We start from the raw sequence: 12,324 nt of genomic DNA, 5'->3' as shown, positions 1-12,324 counted from the left end.
AATGATTGCAAATTATACAGTTCATCTGTAAATCAATTTTATATTACTTTACATAATATACAATTGATTATTGACGTATTTAATACGCACTTATATACTAATAATAATAAATAAGTGCGTTCTTTATGGACTGCATCTATTTGGTGTAATTACAATTTGTTATGACAAAATTAAAATTAAATAAAATCGAATCAAATCATTTATTTCCTGAAAAAAGTGATAATAGTTTACTTTAATTTAGTTATTAACATATTAACAGATACGTATACAGTTAAAAATAATATTAATATTAAATTGAACTATGTACAAATAAATAAAATTACAGTGACTATTTATAATTTACAATTAACAGCTAAATGCATATGCAAAGTAGATGCGGTCAAGGTCATAAAAAATAATTTAAGTAAAATTTTGTCTGTCTAAACAGAGACCGATTTTGACTGGACTCTCGCTCGCAGATAGCTATAACGAGTAGCTTAGCCTACTTTTATTGTATAAATTGTATGATGAAGTCCCAGGATACTGTTACTATGAAATAATAAGTATGTCCGTCTATTTGTTTCTTACCATTTCACGACTGAAACTTAATGATGTGAAGAAATATTGTAAATATACTTTCCGAATTCACGCGGATATCACGATATCCCTTTTTTTATTGGATGATTATCCGCTCGCTGTCGGGGCACCAGTGAGGGATGATAGGATGAGCATGAGGAGCACCAGTTAGCATATCGTGACAAATACACCAGTAATTTATCACCACTATTTAGGTGGAACCCCGTTTACCTCCATTTGATTTAGTACTAGCTAATGTGCTATGTTAATGTGAACTATTTATATCATAATTAATTCACATTACTAATAATCTCTTTCCCCACGTATTCCATATTAAACACGTCATTTATTTTCTCACAACAAGAAGAGACTAACTTGCAAAACATTTAAATAAATTATGGTTAAAAAATTTTTGTTATTAGTCATTTCTTTAAGGGTGTAATTACTTTCAATTACTTTATTACTGTGTCTAGCCGATTAGGAATGATCGATATAATCAATATCCATGGGGAATTCGAGATTTTCTGAAGTAGTCTATCTGATTTCTGTTAGTACAGGCACTCGGAAAGTTATGTGTCAACGATTTTACATTGTTTCTTGTCCTTCTATTATTCTTGTTATATTGCTTTATAGAGATATATCAAATAAAATTTCATTGAACTTAGATGCCGTTCTGTACCCAAAAAACCCTCATAAATTCATATCAATTTGTATATCGAATCAATTATATTTATTAAATCCACAACTATCAAGTACACATTTTGTTTTAGTTCATCCATTATCATCAGCTGTTGTACTAGTTATGTACCATTTTTGGGTTTTCAATTTCACGGTTCTTTTCCACTTTCAGTGTTATCGAAGAACTAACATCGATGTATTTTTTTTCGATGATAATAGAATGGTGCACCAACCTGCGCTAACGGTTTACGCTGGCGGGGCATCAGTGGAGGAGGATAAGATGAACATGAGGTTAGAGATCAGTTAGCCCATCGTGACCACTAGTGATTCACTAGTAATTTATCACGATGGTTTCCAGGGGTAACCGCGTGGAGGTCAATCTGACATGGTACATTGCTAGTAACGAGTGATCATCCCTACTTCTGATGTTGTATGACCTTCTACCGGTGTGATGTTGCATGGCGGGAAAAATTAGCGCTTACATAATCAAATCAAATAAGCTAATATTTAAATATATTTTAAAGTAAACATATTTATAATTCATTCGGCTTTACAAATTTGTATTAGCTATTAATGAAGTCATTTCTGTGGTGGGTATATTTGTATTTCGGTGTTAAATTCGATGCGTTAAGAGTAAATAGGCAAATATTTAAGACTAAATTTATTATCTACGTTTGTACTCTCGACAAAATAAATTATTTCAATGATTATATTTTTAGTAAATTTTATTTTAATTACAATATTATTTTTGGTAAAATTAATAAGCACTGGCTAATATTAGAAAATTAAATTACATAATAATATCTTAAAACAATTCACACAGCGCCATCTAGTGCTATGCTAAGCAGAGCTTGTGTTATGTGTACTAGACAACTGATATAAATACATATTTTTTATAAATATGTACATAATATGCATAGAAAATAACCAGATCGATACAAACAGTCTTAGTCAAAAATATAAATGTTTGTACCGTGCGAGGAATCGAACCCGTGACTATCGGATGTAAGGCGGCGTGCTGAACCGCTAGACCCACGAGTCCGTCATATAGATAAGTATATTTTAAACTCTTGGAAAATAAGATGCTATGCTGAAATCACTGGTGTATTAACTTCAGTTGACGTTGGCCCTGAACCTATTGTCTGACCTCTATGGCTACATTATGTATGTAACAAATGTATTTTTATTTTATTATACTTTTTTTATTTTTGTATACGCACAGTTTTGATCAATTTAAGAATAGTAAATAGACCAGGATAGAAATTGTGCTTTATATTCCCATATTATATAGCGCATGTGTTGTGGGTACTAGACAACTAATAGATATACTTATATTTTTGTATAAGTGCATACATAATTTAGATAGATATCACCTGGATGTGTTTTATGTGTATTACGTATATATTTAGACTTGTAGTCTGGACCAATACAAACAATTATACAAACACGCACTGTACAAACATTTGTATTTATGAATACAAATGTTAGACCAGTGTGAGGAATCGATCATACGACCATAGGAAGTAAAGTCCTGTGCATTAACGCTAGACCACCGAGACCGTCAAAAATACACACAGAAAAACAAAACACTGCGACCAATACAAATAAATATACACAAATACATCAGTATGTTTGTTTTGTGAGTTAATTGAACCTGCGGCCATCGGTAAGAAAAGTGGTGTACTAAACCGTTAGACCACCGAGGTCGTCATCCTTTTCTAACTTATTTTGAATCAATGTCCGATAAGTTACGCTATTTCTTATAAAATAATTATATTTGTCCATTCCACTTCTGGCTATTCTATTATAAATAAGAGTTTTCTGAAATCTGAGATAGATGACGATGTCTTTATCTTAATAATTTTGTTATCGTTTCTATTAATTAAACACATTTTTTATTATAAATTGTATAATAAATGTTACATAATTTTTCTGTGATCATGGATACATGATTCAAAACCTTGAATTGGAGTGCTTAGGTTTTTCCTTATAACCTTGTTTTTAGCGGTGTAACTGTACCATTTGAACCCAGCAAACCCATGGTTAGCTGTGTTCAAATGGTACAGATGAGGATCTCAGCCCTCCTTTATCTTAACACCTTTATGTTTCCGTTTCTATACATTAAGCACATTTTTTTTGTAAATTGAGTAATAAATATTCGATTTTTTCTATGTATGCCTTCTCGTATCCTCTTCTGGATAATTACCCGTTATACTTTACTCGCTCTGCCACTGTAATGTAACAACACTGTTTTAATACTTTAAATAGAAACGTATGGACAGTTTAAGTTGACATAATGAATTATTAGAAATCACCTAACCTAAAATCTATGTTCTGATTGGTTTAGTTTCTCGGTATAAGTCGATCCAAAATTATTTCTTTGTACTACTTGTTTTATGTGCATTTATTTACTCTAAGGCCTCAGTTGAAAATTAGTGATGTAGCTTTGTCTGCAGCAAGAAAAATATATATTCAGTTCTATACTTGTAATAGAAAGAATTTACTGAATTTTAAAGACGTAGGTTATTTAACGCGAATGAATTACTCGTCAGAGCCCATGTGCATGCTCTTAATCAACATAACCCATGTCGATGCGCACTTGCGCATGCGCACGTCTGTGTATAGTGGAGATGACAATAATTGCTATTCACGAATATACGCTAACTTTGTGTGTGTGAACACAGGTGAGAGGGCTCGGTAGAGCGGGACACCGCGAGAGCCTTCGGCCAGGTAGAGTTGCGGAGGCGTCGAGCCAGTCCGAGACCGGCGCCCCGCGCGCTCCCGCGTCCTCTTGCCGCACGATATAGGCGCTATTAAGTACAATCTTAAACTATACACTTTTATTATCAAACAAGAAAAAATCGCCTACAAGTGTTATTATTGTCCAGACCAATAAACTTTAAATGGAAGAAAAAGTGCAAGAAGTGTATTTAGTGTCTCTATATAACATAAAAAAACACGAGATAGTTTAATAGCGCGAATGCCACGGTCCACAACCTACGCAGCCGGCGGCGTCCCCCTCTTTCGTTCATTCAAGGACCAATAGTCGACCGCATGCTGTTTGGGCTTTCTCAAGAGCTCTATATCCCAATTTGGTGCCAATTTGAACACAATCGTCAGAGAAGCATAGGAACAATGAATTGAGTAATGAGGTGATAGCAAATCTGTTTCAATAACAATGTCAATCAATCCGAACATAGGCCAGTTTAGTAAACAGAAGCAACAACTAGGTAAACAAGGTTCAGAACTGGTTAACTTTCCACCACGATATCATCCGCCTCCGCCAGCGGCAAGTGTTCCCAATATAGCCACTGTTGACTCGACCACTAAAGAGTTTAAACCTCCATACGGTAAACCCATCGATCCGAGCAAATTACATTATCCGCTAGGAGCGCACGGTGGAATACCGGGTGCATATCCTAGCGGATCGATCCCGTTTGGAGCATATCCACAAGGCTACCCCGCAGGATATCCTTTACCGCCAGGTGCACTTCGTGTATTGCGCCCTTCAGCTGAAGTAATAACAAAGGCTATTGTACACGAACCTGTGGAGCCTACAACTCGAGCAAGAAGTGCCGACGATACTCAACGAACCCAAAGGAATATAGAAGAGGAGCAGATACATAGAAGATCCGCCGACATGCTCAAATTTACAAAACGAGTTGAAAGTGATGGCCCGCGAGCATCGACAGATCAAAGGCGTCAAATTCAAACGCTCTTAGACGAAATAAAGGCACTGAAAGAAGCTAATCGACGTCTGAGCGAGGACAATCGAGAACTTCGTGATTTGTGTTGTTTTTTAGATGATGACCGACAGAAGGGACGTAAATTAGCTCGAGAGTGGCAACGATTTGGCAGGTATACAGCATCTGTAATGCGTCAAGAAGTGTCAGCATACCAGAATAAATTAAAAGAATTGGACGAAAAGCAACAGGAATTAATTCGTGATAATTTACAGATGAAAAATTTATTTTTATTGTTGGATGAAGAGCATGAGAGAAGCACCTGTATGAATTGTGGCAGGGCAGCTGGAAGGGAGAGGGACGACGGTGACGGCAGTAGCAGTAGTACAAATGCCGAGGAAGTTTCGCGAGCCCCAACGTCTGTTCCTATTACTCATCCTCAACTTGCAGAACGCACTGTGCAATATGTACGAGATTTGGAGCAAAAAGTACGAAAACTCGAGGCAGAAAAAGGAATAGGCGGAGGAGTTAGCGAAAGACCTGAGGCTGTAGTTCGTGCATTACAAGTATTAGAAGTAAGAGAACGAGTGGAAAGGGAAAGAAGAAGACCAGCGCCAGATTTAGACACTGGAGAACAGGCATTAGTGAGGGAAATGTGTAATGTGGTGTGGGGTAAGTTAGAAGAGGCGCCACCGCAAGCACCACCGCGTTGAATTAATTGGGGTATTAAAAATATAGCTATTCATTGGTAACTATCTAAGGATAAAGTAATGAATGAACAGTGAACACCGTACTACACGTTTATTTGTTTGGAATTTGACTTGATCGAGGTCATGACAAGTTTCGTGGTCTAAAGAATCACTTACGTGTTTGACCTTGTTTATCAATACTCTAATATAACAGAACTTTCGGTACCTAAGTATAGGGCCCAGAAAGTAGAAGAAATATTTAAAGAATATCATTCAACATGGAATATGTGTTTGATTATACATAAATACCGTACAGTACAAATGAAATAAGAAATTAGTTTGTAGACATGTAGATTTTAGTTTTAATGACTTCACGAATTTCTAATTTAGACATTCAAAATGCTTATGGAATAGTAAAATATTTATTTATACCAACGGTAACAGAATTTATTAAAAAAGAAATTTATATTATTTCGTTTACATAAATTTTATGATTGGGTTATCCATACATGAGGCTATACAAATTTATTAATAATCGTTATAATAACATCTGTGATTTTTCGGATAAACTTTGTATTAAATGTATTATTATTATTTTAGCTATTTTCAACTAATTTAATGTCACAGAATATATAAATAATCTGGTAATGCTGGTAATGTTTATGTTTTCTACTGTTTGTGTTATGTAATACTTAAAATACTATTCCTTTGATGTGAATTATATTTTATGTTGTAATTAATGATAGTGCCAAGAAATGAATTAAATTATTTAAATTTATTTACCAGTCGATCGTTAGAGATTCTTTTTATGCAGTATACTTTTTGAGATTGTATAGAATAAGTAGTAGAAAGTACTAAATATTTAATCTGTGGTTGTAGTATACTGTTGAAAAATGACCACTAATATCCAAAAGGTATCTTAAGACGTCCTCATTTTGCCCACGACTTCTAGTCAGATCTCTTATACTTGCCTATAAAATAAACAACCTTAGAATTTCCTGGACTATAATTTATCGTCGTTTCGTTTATTTAGTATTTAAGTATGTTTTATTTAATTTAATGCATTGTAATTTACGCAGCGAATTTTATGACAAATAAAGTTATTTCCGTTTAATTGTTATTTATTATTTCAGTATGTAGGTATTAGATTATGTAATAACTTAGGAAAATAAATACCACTAGGTTGGTATAATAAAAAGTTTACTTTTCAGAAAACTTTTGTTGTTTGTTTATGGATAATAATATATGAGAAAACTTTAAATAAACTAAATATGAATTTTCAATAAAAAACATGTGTTGTATTGGTACTTTAAAAATTTTTTACAGTCGGAGGTCGATAAACTTTGTAAAAATATTTACCGCCCAACGAAGTAGCCACGGGTCAACTAGTATTCATATAAAAAAATATAAGGACACGTAATTACGGGCTCTGTTAGTAACAAAATAAAAATTGCGTAAGATTTTAATTCAGACTCACAACAGGAAATCATATTCGACCTTGAAAATCACAAAAAATATATAGGTATACTCATTTCTACCAAAAAATAGACGCCTTCGGTGGTCTACAAAAAAAATGTATCTATGTATTCATATCAGTTGTAGCAGCTAGTACAAGCTATAACTTATCTGCTATTTTGTCCTTGTGGATTTATCTTATATATAAAATTCTCGTGTCACAGTTTTCATTCCCATACTCCTCCGAAACGGCTTGACCGATTCTCATGAAATTTTGTGGGCGTTTTGAGTAGGTCTGAGAATCGGCCAACATCTATTTTTCATCCCCGTAAATGTTAGGGGTAGTCCATCCCTAATTTTTTTTTATTTTAAGGCAAAACAACGTTTGCCGGCACAGCTAGTATTAAATAAAATTTCTAAAATAAAAAAGTAGCCTAAGTTACACCTTATAACATTACCTAATTGTTAGTGAAAGTCCTGTCAATGTCGGTCCAGCCATTTCAGAGATTATTAAGAAGAAACAGACAAAAACGCGGTAAATATGCGGTATTTATATCGAAAAACTATTATAATTTAATAGTTTTTCGATATAAATACTGCATATGCATTTAGTGATAAGCTGTCAATTTAACATTATAGACACTACAATTGTATTCTATTAAATGTTAATAATTGTGCATAAGTACTATTCTCAGACAGACATAATATTTTTTTGGATTCTATTACGTCTTTAAAGTCTCCCAATAATAGTTTCTCTCATATATCTTCTATGTATCTACTTACAGACAGCAATCGATAATTTTTTAATTATATGTATAAATGTGTAGATTTTTATTCACATTATATTTCCTATACTTATGTAACTAACAAAACTAAACTAAACCTAACTGTACAACTTTAAATGTACCTAAGTTAAAGTAGTACAGTTAGATTTACAAAAGATTTATTTATGCTTCGTGTTACTGGCATTACTGCCAGCCATAATTATGGATTTTGACAAGGACGCCAACATTATACACGAAGTAATCCTAACATTTCATTAATGACATAACTTACATTATATTATATCGATTTATTTCATAAGTTTAAAATTTAATTATGGTTGAGGAAAAAGGTGAAGGGCCTGAAGATGTTGATACTATCGGGGTAATGTTGATTTAGTATCTATATACAAAAGTATAAAACTGTTTTAGTTATCGTAGGTACTATTTGTAAGGTAAATTTTAATGGGTCATATTTTACATTATTTATATTTTAATCATATTTACTATATTTAATCGCCTGATATTCTTTAACAGCAAAATATACTAATGTCGATAATTGCTCTATAGACTTATGTAGGCGGTAGGAATGTTGATGGCGAGCGACATGGAGAAGGGTGGGCAGTACTTCCTAATGGGGACTTTTATCAAGGTTGCTATTGTCGTGGTATGAGAAATGGAAAAGGCCTCTATGTGTTCAAAAACGGGGCTCGATATGAAGGTAACAGTTTTTAAGATTGGCAACGAACACGTGACACCCTTGGTATTTCAGAGACCTATACTGTTTTGTTTACCATTAGATGGACTGTATGACCGATGGATGGCTGGTATAAAAAACAGTTTATTTTAATAGTGTATACCTCTTTTTAACTTTTCGTTATTATGTCGAAAATATTAATTGAAATCTGTTGATTAAATTTCAAGATTGCCATAAAGATGGAAGAAAAATCAACAGTTCAAGGATTATAAAAATTAAACCATTTGAGAGTTACAGTGTACTATTGTACCTACAATTGAGTATAGTATTAGTACTCAATTGTAGGTGCAATAGTGCACCTGTAATTGAAGTAGTAAGTTTAAAATATCTATATTATTTCAGGCGAATGGCGACGAGCAATGAAATATGGAGTTGGAACAATGACATACCCCGACGGTTCGCGATACGAAGGCGACTGGAGGCATGATATGAAGCAAGGATTTGGTGCTTATTACTATCCAAATGGTGATATTTATGAGGGCGCATGGTTTAAAGGCAAGAGACACGGCCTAGGAACTTATTTCTTTGCAGAATCTCAAGTCAAATTCATGGGAACATGGGTTGATGGCGTGATTGAGGGGCCAGGTCAAATTATTTATCCTAGAGTCAGATACCATGGTTCATGGTTGAAAGGAATGCCAAAAGGACCTGGATGTTTCGTTTTCGATACCAATTGTATGCAACATGGCTTTTACTTGTTGATAAAAGATCCCTCATTGGAAGAATATGGTGAAGGTGAGGAAGAAAAAGAGGAGAAAAACTTGAAAGAGGAAAAAGGGGAGGAGGAAGAGGAAGCAGAAATTGACGAATCTCTAGGTAAATGAGAACATAAAGTTTCTTCTTCTAGCTATGGCGACAACAGGTAAAGTCGAGGATAAGTCAATGTTCTGGGCGAAATGTGAGGATCTACAATAGGATTTTTTTATTGTATAAAGATCGGATGGTGCTGACGATACTCTGACAGTCAGTGGACGACAATAGTATGAGAAAGAGACAGTCAGGCTATTAGTACAATATGTGGAATAATTGTACTTCTTAGGCCTTACAAGACAAATATGTACTGTAATTGTTTGGCACTCATATTTAAAGTTGATTTCTGATTTGTAGGTAAAATAGCCGTTTGGCGTGCTCGGAACGTCACAGCTTACATGGCGGAGTTTTTGCCTCCCGAGCCTGTACCTCTGCCAGTGCATGATTCAGTTCCCTCACTAACAGACGAGAGCATCGAAACCGACATCATGCACTTCGAACCACCGTCCGTCGTACTCGAAGAAGAGGGTGCCGATGACAATGACTCGTGGTTATTGCACAGACAAAAATTCCTTGAAGAAACTCAGCAGAAATAATAAATATAGCTAGTTCATTGTACGTGATTTGTTTTCATATAAAAACATTGTTGCAATTATTTTAAAATTATCAAATAGATTTAGATAAACTAGAAAGATGTTTGAGTACATATTTCGTCAAGAAGAACACTTTCGCTTAGTTATGCTCTTTTGTCAACTTTTAGATGAGATAAATTAGATGTGTGGTTTATGATATATTCCAATATATGTAAATGTTTGTGTATACATATAAACATTTATATATAATCACAGATTTTCTTGATACATTGACCTTCACCAGCATCTAACTGAATCATTTGCGGTCAGGGTTCCACCCTCTTCCAATATTTTTACTTTAGTGTACTTATTATTCAGTAGGAGAAATAAAAATGCATCCCAATACAATGTCACCTGGTTTGTCGCGTTATCACTTTAATATTATATTATAAGGAGAGACTGACAGACCATGGTGCTGACATTTTCAAAATTTCATCCTCGTATTATGAAACTATAAAATTAAGTCTAGATTCATACATAAGTTTGTAATAACTCTGCATCGAATTAAATGATTGTAATTTTATGTGCATTCACAAAATATACATAACAATTACAAAAATACTGTACAACCAAATGTTATTAATGCTAAAAAGTTATATTATAATCTTACTAATATATAGGTGCAAGTTGATTGCCTGTAGAATTTACATTATGTGGCAAGAATAAAACTTTCGAAAATTTCAAGGCAGAGCTTTTGTATTAATTCTAAATTGATAGATACAGTTATTTACATGGACATCGAGATTGGCTAAAAATGTCTTCAGGAATACAAATTCCATATTCATCAGATATTAATTTTAATAGTCAGTAATGCTTCGCAGAACATATCAGGTGTTAATAAGGCACTAGAATGAATTATTTTACTTAAATGAATTCTTCTACATAATCTGTAACTGTTATATTAAAGCTTGTTTTCTGTCTTACTATTCAATTTGCAATCATTCATTGCAGGATTTTAAACACTTGCTATGTACTATGGAGTGTGGTGAAGATGTTATTTTACCATTTTCTTTATAATGATGTAACACGAATGTTAGGATCCATATGAAAATTTTGTTATTAACATATTGTCTACTTCAATATCTAATTATAAAGCAGTCTGTAGACAATCTCCTTAAATAACTACACATAACTGTTAATAATGACGAGATCAGTATTTATATGTTGTTGATGGGTAATCATTATACTATACTTTTATAATATATGATAAGCATATATTATAAAAGTATAGTTCAAAAATGTAATTTGGTTGTTTGATGATAATGATACTAAAATGTATATTATAACAAGTAACTATATTACTAATGAATATTGTGATACATATATTTATACATAAATATAAAAAAAATACTCAAAAGTAAGTTTTTATAATACTTACCTATACATCGAAATAAATTCAAATTCTTACCATTATTATAATTAATAGTAAATCTACATTACAGAACACAAGATGATTTGAGTAATTTACTCATTATAGATACATTAATTTAATAATAAATATACATTGTGTAAGTCAATATTTATTGAGCTGAAGTACTAGAATAGAATCCACACTGGTTTTGTTGAACATGTTGTTATAATAAAAACTAAACTAATATTATCATTATAATTATGTTTGAGGATTTTGAGGGGGATTATTATTTGTTCCAGTATTACTATTTTCAAATGTACTTTTATTTTTGAGCAAGTAAGCTGCCAAATAACTAATTGGATCTGGCGGTCGTTCTTTGGCCAGTGCTGATAGACCCTGTTGGAGTATCGGAACCACTGTTTGGTCTAAGTATTGGCGAGTAGGTAATGCGTTGAGATCAATTCGTGATTTGCGACTAGCGTTCGTTTCATTCTCCTTTTCCATTGATATTATTTTCTGTAACAATAGATCGATCTTTGAAATAATTCTATATATAAAAATAGAGAAACCAATAAATCGGCACTAACCTTAACCGATTCGGGTATCTTGGACGGTGGTTGCTCTTCTTTGGCACTTCCTTGCAGTGAAGTTTCTGACATCGGTTGAAATTAATAATGTATTATTAATACTAGAAGCAGTTCGTTGATATTTTGTTTTAATATTTAAAGTTGTTTTATTTAATTATTTTCATGAATCAATTTGGTTAGATACAGTTGCTATAAACAAAAGTGACAGTTGACAGTATTTGATTTTAACACTGGCCACTGACTGTCAAAATGACATTGATTTTGACAATTAAACAGTGTTGCTAACTATTGTCCTACACTTGCTAGAAAAGTTTCTACCGCTGCTACGATGGTAAACGTAGTGATCACTGACTGAGTAAGTAATCACTACGTATATAAGCGATTTAAAAGATTACTATATTTTATTAATATTTTATAGTTGTGTCG

General features: G+C 33.1%; 3 protein-coding genes across 3 annotated transcripts; 2 read left to right on the top strand and 1 right to left on the bottom strand.

The window, feature by feature from the left end:
• Positions 1–3,968: 3,968 nt before the first annotated feature.
• LOC131844684 (coiled-coil domain-containing protein 85C-B) lies at positions 3,969–6,513 on the top strand. The gene has a single exon (XM_059193624.1). It carries the CDS (start codon positions 4,412–4,414, stop codon positions 5,627–5,629), a length of 1,218 nt encoding a protein of 405 aa, XP_059049607.1. The 5' UTR covers positions 3,969–4,411; the 3' UTR covers positions 5,630–6,513.
• Positions 6,514–8,086: 1,573 nt separating this feature from the next.
• LOC131844713 (radial spoke head 1 homolog) lies at positions 8,087–10,406 on the top strand. Its single transcript, XM_059193659.1, has 4 exons — positions 8,087–8,206; positions 8,392–8,542; positions 8,921–9,394; positions 9,686–10,406. Exons 1-4 carry the CDS (start codon positions 8,159–8,161, stop codon positions 9,922–9,924), a joined length of 912 nt encoding a protein of 303 aa, XP_059049642.1. The 5' UTR covers positions 8,087–8,158; the 3' UTR covers positions 9,925–10,406.
• A 773-nt stretch (positions 10,407–11,179) lies between these two features.
• LOC131844722 (protein dpy-30 homolog) lies at positions 11,180–12,115 on the bottom strand. Its single transcript, XM_059193667.1, has 2 exons — positions 11,899–12,115; positions 11,180–11,827 (listed from the first exon to the last, which is right to left on the bottom strand). The coding sequence occupies exons 1-2, from the start codon at positions 11,968–11,970 to the stop codon at positions 11,570–11,572; spliced, it is 330 nt and encodes a 109-aa protein (XP_059049650.1). The 5' UTR covers positions 11,971–12,115; the 3' UTR covers positions 11,180–11,569.
• Positions 12,116–12,324: the final 209 nt, after the last annotated feature.

This window comes from Achroia grisella, unplaced genomic scaffold (assembly GCF_030625045.1).
Source record: "Achroia grisella isolate CSIRO2021 unplaced genomic scaffold, CSIRO_AGI_Agris_v1 utg4116, whole genome shotgun sequence".
Classification (NCBI taxonomy): domain Eukaryota; kingdom Metazoa; phylum Arthropoda; class Insecta; order Lepidoptera; family Pyralidae; genus Achroia; species Achroia grisella.
This window is presented reverse-complemented; position numbering and strand designations above follow the sequence as displayed.